Source organism: Apium graveolens, chromosome 3, assembly GCF_009905375.1.
Source record: "Apium graveolens cultivar Ventura chromosome 3, ASM990537v1, whole genome shotgun sequence".
In the NCBI taxonomy this organism is placed as follows: domain Eukaryota; kingdom Viridiplantae; phylum Streptophyta; class Magnoliopsida; order Apiales; family Apiaceae; genus Apium; species Apium graveolens.
Genome location: NC_133649.1, coordinates 292,600,849 through 292,614,617, shown reverse-complemented (window position 1 = coordinate 292,614,617; position 13,769 = coordinate 292,600,849). Strand labels below are relative to the sequence as shown.

Genomic DNA, 13,769 nt, shown 5'->3' with positions numbered 1-13,769 from the left:
GATAACCAAGAAAAACTCCAGGTGAGCCTCTATTGTCAAATTTAGATCTGTTTACCTTATTTGTGTAGATATAACATAGACAACCAAAACTCTTGAGATGATAAAGATCTGGAACTTCTGCATATAACCTATGATGAGGTGTATCATGATCTATACTCTTCAAGGACATTCTATTTATCATATAAGTTGCACAAAGTACGCAATCACCCCAATATTTGTCAGGAACTTGAGATTGAACATATAAACACCTTGCAGTTTCTAAAAGATGTCTATGTTTTCTCTCCACAACCCCATTCTGTTGTGGAGTATAAGCACATGTGGTCTGGTTTATAATGCCCTCTCTGAGATACAATTGCTTAATATTTCCAGCAGTCAACTCCAAAGCATTATCAGATCTCACACACATTATATTAGTATGAAACTGATTCTTAACATAATTGATAAAATTCTCAAGCACAGTACACACATCAGACTTATGTTTAATAAGATGTATCCAAGTAAAGCGACTGAAATCATCCACACTTGTGAGAAACTGATTACATCTAGTATGAGTTTTGACCTTGTAGGGTCCCCAAACATCAACATGAATCAACTGAAAAATAGTTGTAATCTTAATACTACTAGCAGGAAAGGGATTTCTAGTTTTCTTCGATACAGGACAAACTTGACACAAATGTTCACTAGTAAAATTTTTAACATCAGTAAAAGGTAGCACAAGTTTTATTTGAGAAAATGGTAAATGACCTAGCCTTATATGCCATAGACTAGCAGAATCAGAAACAAATGATGAGCTCAAGCATGCTTGAATATGTGGGCTTTGCTTGTTCAATCCAGTCACATCCACACTATACAAGCCATTCTGTAGTTTACCAAGAAGAGTTGGAGGACCTTTCAGAGAATGGTCCTGAATAAAACAACATTCAGAATTGAATATCAACTGACACTTGAGATCAAGACAAAGCTTGTGTATAGATATGAGTTTGAAATGAAAACTAGGAACCAGAAGAACATCTTTGAGTAAAATATTTTCATGAAGTAAAACATTACCAATGTGTGTAACTGTTACGACACTACCATCAGGTATAGTTATAGTACTATCACTACCAGATATCACTCTGTAAGTACTAAAATCTTCCAAATAATTTGTTATATGGTCTGTTGCTCCACTATCTAGCAACCAATTTGATCTTGAGCAAGAAAGAAGACAAGTTTTACCTGTAAGCAATGCAGTATGATTGCCAGATTCAACATTCTGATCATCAACACAAGCAGAATTTTCTTCAACAGTCTGCTTATTCAGTAGATCCATCAATTGAGAATATTGTTCCACAGAGATATTTCCTGAGTGACTAGCAGGTATTTTACTCTTTTGTTCTTCAGTAAAATGTAACTCTGAACTACCCTAAGCAATTGCAGCTACCCTTTCCTTAGGTCTAAAGTTAGATGGATACCCATGTATCTTGAAACACCTCTCAATACTGTGGCCAGGAACCTTGCAGTGAATACAATAGTAATTGGAACCTGGTTTGTTACTAGCACCAAACCTCTTATTTCCACCAGAATTATCAGCTCTAGCATTAGAAACTCCTCCTTGACCATTGAACTGTGTATTCCTAAAATTTCCAGAACCTCCAGAGTTGTTAAACCTCCTAGCATTTGCCATAAAAGCCATAGCCTCGGTCTGATTTCCTAAGTGAGAAATTTCCTTGTGCCTCTCCTCTTGTGCAAACAGTCTATATGCAGCAGACACATTAGGCGATGAATACATCATCAAAATATTGGCTCTTACTGCAGCAAAAGAGTCATTCAGTTTCATCATAAATTGAAGAAGTTTCTGATCTTGTTGCCTATCATGAATCCTTTGAGTCAAATTGCATGTACACAATTTACATGTACACTGAGGCAATGGATTTGCATCTGCAATACTATCCGAAACAGTCTTAATAGCAGTAAAGAACTCAGAGATACTCTGTGAACCTTGCACAATCTCAGATGCCTTTGTTCAAGAGAATAAACCTCAGTCATTGAAGCATATCCATATCTCTCTTCAAGATCAGACCATATTTCCTTCGCAGTTTGCAGAAACAACACACTCTTTGTAATAGTAGCATCTAGATTAAAAATAATCCAAGAAATGACAAGATCATTGCATCTTGACCAGAATTTGTACTCAATTGAATCTCTGTCAGGCATAGCTATGGTTCCATCCACAAATCCAACCTTGTTTTTAGCAGATAAAACAAGTAACATCGAACGCTTCCAGTTATTAAAGCCATTACCATCAAACTTGACTGAAACTAACTGAGTCGACGAAACATCAGACGTATGTATGTAATATACACTCGAGGGATCATGATTATTAATCACATCAGCAGACGAAGAAGAATCCATATTAGACTTTGTCAAAGAGGAATTTGATCAAACAGATGGTGAACACGAGAAATTGATCGAAATATAAGCAATGAATCGGAAGTGAAATCACTAATTCAATGATAAATGATCAAGAAACGAATCAATACTCAGAATTATCGACAAAACAACAAAAGTTTTCAGCACAAACAATCAATCAATCAATCTGATCAAGAAATGACGAGATGTAACTATCAATCAGAACAAAACGAAGTAAATCTGATCAAGAAATGATAAATCTACAAAGTAATCACAACGAAGATAACAACGACTATTCAAAGATGAAGACGAAGAAATCAATCAGTATATCAAGATCGATTTTGCTCTGATACCATGAAAGTTTCAGTGAAAAAGAAACAAGAACTTCATTTCATTAATGAAGAAAACTGCACATACTTAATACATGTGTATAAAACTCACTGACTTATATACTTGATACAAGACTCATTGTGAGCCACTAATCTGTAACTAATTTTTGTTGAGCAATCATGTACTGGACCTGAGCTAGCATATCAGAGTTTAGCATATCAGAGTTTATATCAGATTTTATCATATTAGACTTTAGCATATCAGACTTTAGCATATCAGAGTTTATCTCTTTTTCCATGTCTGCATCAATATAATTAATAATATGCGATCCACCTCGTCTGGGACGAGCAGTCTAGCGCTACCTGATCCTCGTAAATGGAGACCACACATGAAGACCTCGTATAAGAATTTATTGCATTCTTTGGGGACTTGTATGAGTTGCTTGGAGGATAGCAATTGGGAATGGAATGAAGACCGAGAGCTCAGCTTCACCCGTTTAGGGGAGTTGAGTGCTCAACCCCTTCAGGAACACCATGACTAGCTAAATGGCTAGGATAATAAAATTACCATGATAAGAAATTAGTCGCTAAGCTCCTAGAAAGTAACCGAGCTTAATAGGCATTTTATGATGGCTCCAGAGCATAAAACCTAATTCAATCAAGTTTTCTGTTCTCTAAAAATTACGTCTCATTTGATCTTGAAAAATGTGGTACGTGAACACGTTGTAAGTGTAGGAGAAGGATCAATGTGGTACGTGAACATGTTGTAAGTGTAGGAGAAGGATCAAATCTTGAAAAATGTGGTACGTGAACACATTGTAAGTGTACGAGAAGGATCACAAACTAGCTGACTTAGATGAGAAAGGCAAAAAGCTATTCTCTTTATCTTTTATGTTTATCTCAATTCTGGTAATAGCCTCAGAAAATGATTGATACAAAATTGTTCCATGAACATAATTCAATCCACCTTATATTCAGTAGCTCGCTCAATATATGCACAGTTAAAAAGGAATATACTTAAGTATGTAGGAAACTTGCGTTTCCCTTGCTGATCATATATACATATAGCTAAAATGTATTCTAGTATTAGTAAATAATCAAGATTCTTGGTGAACTACAGAAGCCACAGTTCTAGCCCAGGACTTGAGATGTTTCTTCATATCTGCAGCTTTCGAGTTTCTTGGAATTCTCAAGTTTAAAAGTGGTGAATCTGGCCTTCTTATAAGCCATGCTTCTGATAAATATGGCCTCCTGTACATTCGTGGTTCCGATCTCTTCTCATTTCCATTACCAGCTAATTCTTGATCAATCAACTCCTTGTCATTGTTAAGGTTCCCACCAAGTCTTTGAAGTCCAGGAAGTACACTCATCATTCTTGGGCACATGTTTTGAGAATCAAAACTGAAGCCTAACTCCATAAAGCCTTTTACTTCTTCAACTTCAAGCTCTCCCAGGGTCTTGCAGCTCATGGTTTTCTGTAACCTCATGACTGAACCAGTGTATCTCCTGCTCCTTAAGTATCTTGATGGTGTTGTCGGATGAGAACGAGTCTTAATTCTATTTAATCTTGAGGGTCGTTCTTGATTTAGTACTTCTTCGATTATCTTCTCCCTTTCTTCCAACTCTGCATTTATACTCTGTAGTACAATTAAGCAAGTAACTACTTAGTTTACTGTATAGAATGAACAAATCAGCATTTAAAGAGGTTCTTCTAAATGTGTACCATGTGTTAGAAAAGGAAAATTGAAATATAAGTACCTGTTGAGTGACTGGAGTTTGATCTGATAATGCATAGTCCTGTTCAGGAATAGAAGTACAGCTTGACGATAATTGACATAATGAAGTGTATGATGTGCAGCTTGAAGATGATTGACATGATGAAGTAAATGATTGTAAAGAAATGGATTCGGGTACTGAAATCGGGTCAGGTACGTGTTGAAGAATCAATCGCTGAAACCACAGACTATCCATGGCTCCTAGGAGAGTACTGGTAGTGCATATGGGAGAGTTGCATGCCATTGAAGTTGAAAATCTAAGAGAATTTAGTTTGCTAGAGCTAGAGTTGTAGTACTTGTAGAGATTGGTAGGTAAAGAGAGATATGAGGATTTTCCAGGAAGAAAATAAATACAGAAATAAAAAGCAAATGAACACAATAGAATGGTAGTGACAGTTGTGGACTTGTGGTGGTAATGAAAGAACAGAGAATATACATGGAAACAAATAAATGTTGAAACTTGAAAGTAAGTGGAGGGTCCAATATTGCACATTTACTTCATGTGGCTGTGGCTGAAATCTTTTGAATCACTAGTTTCTTTATGTCTATCTTCAAAGTTCAAACTCATGCTCTGGAATCTTGATTTACAGTTCTGTTTGCTACTCCTTTTTTCTTGCATATTGCTGTGTCATTTTATATCATCAATTTTAAGAATTTTTGAATAATTAGGTTTTTCAGTTTTTGTGCCTACAAATGAGTATTTATTCTAACAAATCTCGGGTGAGTGAGAATCGAATCCAGAAGTCCTTACCACGTGAGTTACTGTTCTTTATCAAATGGAATAGTATTCGAAAAAAATGAATGCAATTAGGTTATGGAAAGAATGTAGTTAATGTATGTTTCAAAGTACATAGAGATGAAAAGAACATAGTTTGGATGGCATAATTGTATATGCATGTATGTTGTGCAACATCTGAGCTGTTGCTCTCAAACCTGTTGTAGTATGATTTGTGAGCCACAAGAAGAAAGTGAGTTATAATGTGGTAGCACTTGAGTTAGCTTCCCTTGTCCCAACTTCCCAGTTCTTGTCTTTGTCTCTTCAAGTCTTCATGTTTACTTGGTAGTTGCTACTATACCCAACCACCTGTGCTTCTTTTTATCTGTTTCTTAGTTTAACCACACACTCATAACTGATGTAAGACGTTTTTATACCTTTTATCATACTAATTACTTTAAAGAAATTCAGAATCTTGTGTTGACAGTGTTTTACAATCACTAAAACATGCTTAAAAATAGATTAGAAAGTAAGAGATATTAAAATCTGTAAACATTGTCATTACTCCCTGAAATTGCAAGTGATACTTTTGTTTTTCAGAAAACAATAGTGTGCATTATTGATTTTTGGATCACTATCGAATTATGTTTCAGATATAAAACAGATTCGCTTTCATGAATTTCATTTCAGTTTTTCGAATCTGAAGTCATGTTTCCGGATCCGGTGCATAAGATACATGCACCGAATGTCACGAGATTATTAAGACCTGAAAATTGTGATTAGTTATTCGTCAAACAAAGATCATATTACATTGTACATTGATGTGTTTTCGTATGAAGCCCTTCAAAAAGAGGTCAAATCATGAAGTCAAGAATTCAACAACCGTTTGAAGCATATTGACTCATGACAACTAAACAGGCTAGCAATTTATAATAATTCCATTTTAGTATGCAAATCCACCTTTTGATCAGTTTCTTCAAAATGCGACAAAATAAAAGACCATGCAATAAGATACCTTTGTTTACACTCATGTACATCTATGCAAATACTGTGTTGGTCCAATTCATTTAACTCCTAATGCTAGTAAATTGTTCTAATTTCAGCTTCCCTTCACACTAACCTTGCTAATGGTCTATTTAAAACTTCACAAAGCACCAATAACCAATACCATTCAGTAATTATGCTTAATTAATCTGGAGACTTCCAACTTTTGCCTGATAAACCTGATATCCTATCTGCATGGTATGCAGATAATCTGAAATCTTGCGAAAAAATATATGCAGAGAATACGAAAATGGCAGCAGGAGGTGGTAGATCAATGGAGGAATCAGCAACTTGGGCTGTTGCACTTGTTTGCCTTGTCATTATTTCTATATCACTTGGCCTTGAACAGATAATTCATATCATCGGAAAGGTAAGAATTAGAGTTTACTGATGGTTTTATACTCTTTTATCGATATAATTTTAAATCCCTGTACATTGCAGTGGCTGACAAGGAAGAACAAAAGTGCTCTATATGAGGCACTTGAAAAAATAAAATCAGGTTTGTCATTAAAATTACTATAATTTTGAATATATGTGGCGATTTGAGGTTGTCAGAGACTTACTGGACTCTTCTTGCAGAGCTTATGCTGCTGGGATTCATATCATTGCTTCTAACAGTTCTGAAAGGAACATTATCAGAAATATGTATACCTAAAGCTATCGCAAACTCATGGCTTCCTTGCGATAAGAAATTTGAAGAGGAACATGAGGAAGATTTTGATGGTGATGATGGGCACAGAAAACTTCTTTCTTTTACAAATTTGACAGGAACAAGTCGTCGTCGCTCTCTTGCTGCTGCAGCTTACACAGATAAATGTGCTGCCAAGGCATGACCTTTACTCTTTAACATAATCCTAATTCTTTACACTATTGCACAGTTATTTACCTTACCTGGAAATTCAAAGATCACCCGGATATATTTTCTGAAGTATATAGTACTAATCTGTATTAGTGTTAAAACAGAAATATGTGATTTGATAGTGTCAGGTGCACTTTTTTCAGGGTAAAGTTCAATTTCTATCTGAGGATGCTCTCCATCAACTACACTTATTCATCTTTGCCTTGGCTGTTTTTCACGTGCTTTCTTGCATAATTACCCTGGGCTTAGGTAGAGCTAAGGTAACCACCATTACCTCTCCTCGGCCTCACTAAATGTTGTACTAGAGTATGTAACTTTCCTGTGGTGCATCCGTGCCTAATATTTTTGCTGCAGATGGGTAAGTGGAAGACATGGGAATCAGAAACAAAAACACTGGAGTATCAATGTTCACAAGGTAATTACATGTTGAAGTCTAGTATGCGGGTTTTTCACTGCTAATGCAAGTACATTGTCTGAAATTGAGGCTGATACACTGGCTTACCATTGCAGGGGCTGAAAGATACAGGTTTGCAAGAGATACCACCTTTGGGAGAAGGCACCTAAATATCTGGTGTCGTTCACCAATTTTAATTTGGATTGTAAGTCTAGGACAGGTGTATTGGCAATGATATTGCATAGACCTGGTGATATGGTGAGACTGGACCATCTCATGTATAATCTTTGTAAATATTGCAGGTTTGTTTTTTTAGACAATTTCTCATATCAGTTCCAAAGGTTGATTATCTGACCCTGCGCCATGGATTTATCGTTGTAAGTCTTAATTAGAAGTCAAGCAAGAATTGAACCCGTGATTATATATGAAACTGAAAACAAATATTTGCTTTAACATATGGCTTGATATGTTCAGGCACACTTGGCTCCACAGAGTCAGACAAACTTTGATTTCCAGAAATACATCAACAGATCACTTGAGGAGGACTTCAAAGTCGTCGTGGGAATCAGGTGAAAATTAATATCTCTTGTTGGCTTACCACAACCATCAGTTTGTGATTAAGAAAAATATTTAATCGAGTATGCTAATTATTAATTTGTGTTTGTGATTGCAGCCCACCAATCTGGTTTTTCTCTGTACTATTCATACTCTTCAACACTAACAGTAAGTAGAACAATCTCATCAAATAGCATTATGTTTACTTCATAAACTTAGAACCTTAACAATTATCTTCATCTTACCTAAGTCTCAATTGCTGATAGTAGCTTCTTTTGACAGGCTGGAAGTCTTATCTGTGGCTTCCCTTCATCCCCCTGATTGTGAGCTTCATCAGTTCTATATCTCTCGCATATTCATGCGTTGTTTCTCTCACAAAATTGTAATACAATGTTGGTGGTTTAACGGTTGAATTTATTATGAAATGCAGATTGTGCTACTAGTCGGAACAAAGCTACAAGTGATAATAACCAAGATGGGATTAAGGATTCAAGACAGAGGGCAGCTGGTTCAGGGTAGCCCTTTAGTACAACCAGACAATGACCTCTTCTGGTTTAACCGTCCCGGCCTTCTCCTGTACCTCATCCATTTTGTTCTTTTTCAGGTAAAAATAGCCATAACCAACATTATAAATAACATATACAACGTTGAGAAGCTTTCATTTGCTGATTCTTGTCTGTGATGTTTGTTTTCTTCCCACATGCAGAATGCATTTCAGTTCGCCTTCTTTGCATGGGCTTGGGTAAGCAACCGCATTTCTATAAACATGTAGGGTGTTTTGTTGATGCTAAATGATTATAACTGAGATGTTTTCGCAGTATGAATTTGGGACTCGTTCGTGCTCCCACGATAGAACAGAAGATGTGATCATCAGATTATCAATGGGGTATTCAATATTTTCCCATCTCCCTGAAACAAATTTGGTTTAGTTTAAATCTTTAGGTGATAATTAAATTGTTGTGTGATATTAAACCTCAGGGTCATCGTACAAATACTATGCAGCTATGTTACTCTTCCTCTCTATGCTTTGGTGACTCAGGTAAAACAATCAGAATTTTATGATTTCATCTTTGATGTTTTCTTACTTTCTTATTTAAGGGTCCTGTTCCCTGACAATCGTGTGTTAGATAAACTTTATCTAACATACTACTCAAGGAGTGTCGGATCTATATTTCAAGGGCCCAAATTTAAGGAAATTCTTTTAGCCTTCCGCGGACGCGGAAGGGAGAAAAGCCCTTCCACAGAAAATATCTGCGGAAGGCTAAAAAAATTTCCTTACTTCCAGGCCCCTGAAATATTGATCTAAGGGTAACAGTGTTAGATATGGCTTATCTAGCACACGATTGTTAGGAATTACCACCCCTTATTTAATATTATGATTTCGGCTCTTAAGAATCCATCTTTAAATGAAGAATCAGTATGTGCCCTAATAAGGCTATCGTGTATCAAACAGATGGGTTCAACAATGAAGCCGACAATATTTGATGAACGAGTAGCAAAGGCTCTACACAGGTGGCAGCAAGACGCGAAGAAGAACATAAAGAAGAATCGTCAGGCAGAAGGTTCTGCGACGCCATCACCAAAAACGCCAAATGGTCCACCTCTCTGTAAGGAGGGTGAAGTCAAAAGCGTCCAATCACCTCCAAAGCTTAACAACTTCCATAATGTACATTTTGAAGCCTGCGGGTCATCATCATTTTCAGAAGGCCATGCAAGTTCGAAAGAGATTGTTGGTGACAATCCTTCTCAATGTACCAACTCAAGTTCAGTTTCTGAACCTCTTGCTTCTCAGCATCAAATCGACATTCTCTGAAGATTATGTCCTTGTCAATGAATAACAATACCTCCTGCTTCAGGGCTCCTGGATGTAATGCTAATTAATCTTAATGATCACTAGACAAGAAAACTGGTTATGTTGTCACCTTTAAGGTTGATAACTGGTCTGATCCACCACAAATTTCATATTTCATTTGTTCGTTATTGGTTTTATGATTGCTTTGAGAAGTCATGTATAGTAACCTCCGATAATATTATAGTCTCTGGGAAGCTTGTGGATTTTACCACTTTGGATATTGTTCGCAAATTAGAAAGAAAAGTTTAAATTGCAGAACTCTAATATGACGCCCTCAAATTCGGGGTAAGCACTGAGAACTCACAACACCTTTATAATAACGAAAATACAATGATATCCAATAAGATAAACCCCGAAAAAACTACAAGAATTTACACAGGATAAAATATGAGATAAGATTACAACTAACAAACAGGATAATAAATATTATTCAATTCTTTTTCAAATTATTCAAAACACAGTTCCGACTTGGAATTGTCAGATAACCCAATTGTATCTGATCACAATTATTACATTTCCCAAAAGTCGATCGACGATTCCTTATACCAATTTCTACCTGATCTGGCACCTGAAATCTAACAGTACGGAAAAGAACACTAGGACACTCTTACGAGAAGTGCGTCTAAACCTGACCATCTACTTGTTCAACTGCCAAGGTTATATCAAAACAAAGAATATAAGCTAAAAGGCTCAACAAGTAACTAATAAAACAGTTCTATATATCAAATGTGTGGCATTAACTTAACATTATTAGAAAGGATTTATGAATTAGGGTTTCAAGGTATCAAGGTTATAGTTTTAAACAGTTCAGTATCTGAAACAATCAACGTTTTATGAATAGGATTCCTCAGGACTTTGAAAAGCTTAAACTTACTTATTTTCAGACTTCAAGGCAAAACATAATATAGAAATAGTGCTAAAGCACAAATTAAACCTTTATTTTTCTTTTTCATAAAATTAAAATCTTCGATTGTAACATCCATCTTTTAATAATAATATGGGTGATCAGCCCGAACTGACCTCCATCCGGTCATAAGGTACCTAAGGCACTATATTGGCCTTTAATAATGGACTAACCCCGCTAGCCTCTTATTTAGCTGGACTAGCCCGCTAGCCTCTTACGCAACATCCAATCTTTAGGAATTCAGTGAAAATCTTTATACTGAAAAAATATTCGTTTTTCTAAAATTTAATTCCATTTTTAACGTTTACCAACCTTTGAAATCATTCAGACTCTTTCAAGTCGAAAATCATTCTTAGTTTCATTTCAGGACATTCAAATGGGGTAAACAGGATTATAAGAAAAGGAATGCAAATTAGAGCGTGATTAAGGTAAGCATATGTATTAACAATGTACGTTACACAAAGCTAGTTCGAATCAGGGTAAAAAGAAAGCACGCGTATTATCAATGTGGAGGTCTAGGTTAACTAAGGTATTAACTGGAAAAAAATGATTCATCAGTGAGTATAGGAAATATGGATATTTAAAAAAACAAAATACCAATATGAATCAAGGTAAGCGTATCTAAAAAGAATCAGTCTAGTAACAACAGAGTTTATCAACAAGATCAGATAACATGATCACTATATACATTCTCTTTATCATTTCTTAACATAACAATCCTTCTTGTCATTTGATATCATTCGACATTTATAAGAGAGGGCAGAGTTACTTGCCTCACAAAACTTTTCTTTTTTACAGGGATTGAGTTACTACCACCTAGAACTTCTTTTCCTTTCCTAATTCGAACGCTTTCGCTTTCCGAATCTACAACACAATAATACACCCTAATTAGGGACTTTATCAACTTTCGACGTTTCTCTGAACGTTTAACTTTCTACCTCAATTCACGTAAACTAAACCAACTCGTACTTTTACTTCTAGTTTTGATCACACTATACGAGTATTAGATAATCCTCACTTATCTACATATACCTTATGCCCTTTACCTTAAACCAACTTTTGCATATAACAAACAATTATACATACACGTACCTTATTCATATCGATCACATAAAAACACATTAATATCCATATTCTAGTATATACTGGTCCTTCTGATCCATTATTTATACTCAAGTAAACATAAAGCCACATAATCACATATTTGGTTTTACAATCATCCCTTATTTGCAATTAACACATAAAGGTTTATAACACCGGTATTATTAACATTTTAATCACATTCGGTTCCCTTTTTATACATAATTTCTAACAAAAATCCGGCATGACTCGTTCATAAATACGCTAGCCAATTAATCAATTTAATCAACAACACACATCAACATTACAACTAACTACCATTTACAAATTTCGACTTAAAACTTATAATTAGAGCTGGAAATTCGTGTTGTTCGTATACTTCCGTGTCGTGTATTTTCGTGTTTCGTGTAGTGAAGGGCAAACACATATCCGATCCGTTTAGCATTCGTGTACTTAAGGGTAAACACATATTCGTAACTCATCATTTCGTGTTCGTTTCGTGTACATTTCATGTATAAAAATAAATAATAAATAAATTAATAAATATATAAAATATTATATACTTGGATATAATTTTACATATATATATATATTTATATATATATATATATTAAATATATATATTTACATATAACGGTATATTTTTGGATATATTTTTATAAATATATATGAATTTTATGTATATATACATATAATATTAAAGTAATATGTATATTTATATAAATGAATATACAAATATTAAAAAAATTATTAAAAAATTTATTATTTCGTGTAGTTTTGTGTCATGTCGTGTATCCAAGGGTAACTACATATCCATTCCCGTTTAGATTTCGTGCGTGTACTTTCGTGTTCGTGTACCAAAAAGTTGAACACGTATTCATTTATATCGTGTAGTTCTCGTGTCGTTTTATCGCGTCGTACACCAAATTGCCAGCTCTTATTATAATCCTCAATCAATTAATATCTGAATTATAATTGAAGTACACATGCACGATTTCATGCCATATTAAAGCACATAAACGAATTATATTATCGATTAAATATACAACTTAACCAAATCAAAAATTTTAACCCCTTTAAAAATCCGCATAAACACGAAACAAATATGCATCAACATCAAGTTATATTTAACGCATAAACGAACCATAATCGTTAATAAAACATCAATACCAAATCAAAATTTTGAATTTAAGAAATCGAAAGTTCAAACTTCAATTTGAACTTAACATGCACGAATAAAAATAAGATTATAACGATTTGTATGGCTCAGACTAGCATCACCGGCCATCACCGGCTCACCAGAGATCACCGCCGGTGGTGGCAAAGTCTCGGTGGTACCCAATATGGGTTTCCACCCGAAACTTCACCGATTTTACATAACCAACACATAATCATCTCATTTAATCCAAAACCGAAGCCAATGACCTCAAATTCGAGTTAAAATCGAAGTGGGTCTTCTCGAGTTCATTTTTGAATCAACATAATTCACACATACATCGTCAGATAGGATACTAGAATGAAAAATGACACAATCATGTAAACAAATCGAAAATCGGTCGAGAAATGACCAAGAATCGGAAGAGAGAGAGCTACCGAGAGCAAGAGAGAGAAAGAGAGTGTGTGAAGCGCGAGAGTAGAGAAGAAGAAAATACGGGGAGAAAAAGAATGAGGCCTCCCGGTTTTATAAGCCCGGGGGCATCTTTGTAATTTGCAAAAAAAACATACTCATTTACCATTTCTGATTTTATATTTAAAACTCATTGTAATTCATAAATTTGATATTCAATTAGGAAATGAGATTTTAAATTCAGAATCATTTTTAAAGTGAAGTTCATAAAAATATCTATCTCCCGGTATTTTTAAAATAATAATTG

General features: G+C 35.0%; 2 protein-coding genes across 2 annotated transcripts; one reads left to right on the top strand and one right to left on the bottom strand.

The window, feature by feature from the left end:
- Nucleotides 1–1,402: 1,402 nt before the first annotated feature.
- On the bottom strand, nt 1,403–2,391 carry LOC141715181 (uncharacterized). The gene is made up of 2 exons (XM_074518660.1): nt 2,017–2,391; nt 1,403–1,939 (listed from the first exon to the last, which is right to left on the bottom strand). The coding sequence occupies exons 1-2, from the start codon at nt 2,389–2,391 to the stop codon at nt 1,403–1,405; spliced, it is 912 nt and encodes a 303-aa protein (XP_074374761.1).
- Nucleotides 2,392–6,830: 4,439 nt separating this feature from the next.
- Nucleotides 6,831–10,041, top strand: LOC141711134 (MLO-like protein 12). The gene is made up of 13 exons (XM_074513566.1): nt 6,831–7,078; nt 7,254–7,370; nt 7,465–7,525; nt 7,621–7,709; nt 7,807–7,881; nt 7,979–8,073; nt 8,178–8,227; nt 8,342–8,382; nt 8,490–8,663; nt 8,766–8,801; nt 8,878–8,945; nt 9,038–9,098; nt 9,513–10,041. Exons 1-13 carry the CDS (start codon nt 6,836–6,838, stop codon nt 9,870–9,872), a joined length of 1,470 nt encoding a protein of 489 aa, XP_074369667.1. The 5' UTR covers nt 6,831–6,835; the 3' UTR covers nt 9,873–10,041.
- Nucleotides 10,042–13,769: the final 3,728 nt, after the last annotated feature.

Coding starts and splice junctions, on each gene's coding strand:
- LOC141715181 (XM_074518660.1), bottom strand. CDS start 2,391: ATGGATTCTTCTTCGTCTGCTGATGTGATTAATAATCATGATCCCTCG. Junction 1,940..2,016: donor GATATGCTTCAATGACTGAG/GTTTATTCTCTT, acceptor ACTGCTATTAAG/ACTGTTTCGGATAGTATTGC.
- LOC141711134 (XM_074513566.1), top strand. CDS start 6,836: ATGCTGCTGGGATTCATATCATTGCTTCTAACAGTTCTGAAAGGAACA. Junction 8,383..8,489: donor TTCCCTTCATCCCCCTGATT/GTGAGCTTCATC, acceptor TATGAAATGCAG/ATTGTGCTACTAGTCGGAAC. Junction 8,802..8,877: donor CCTTCTTTGCATGGGCTTGG/GTAAGCAACCGC, acceptor ATGTTTTCGCAG/TATGAATTTGGGACTCGTTC.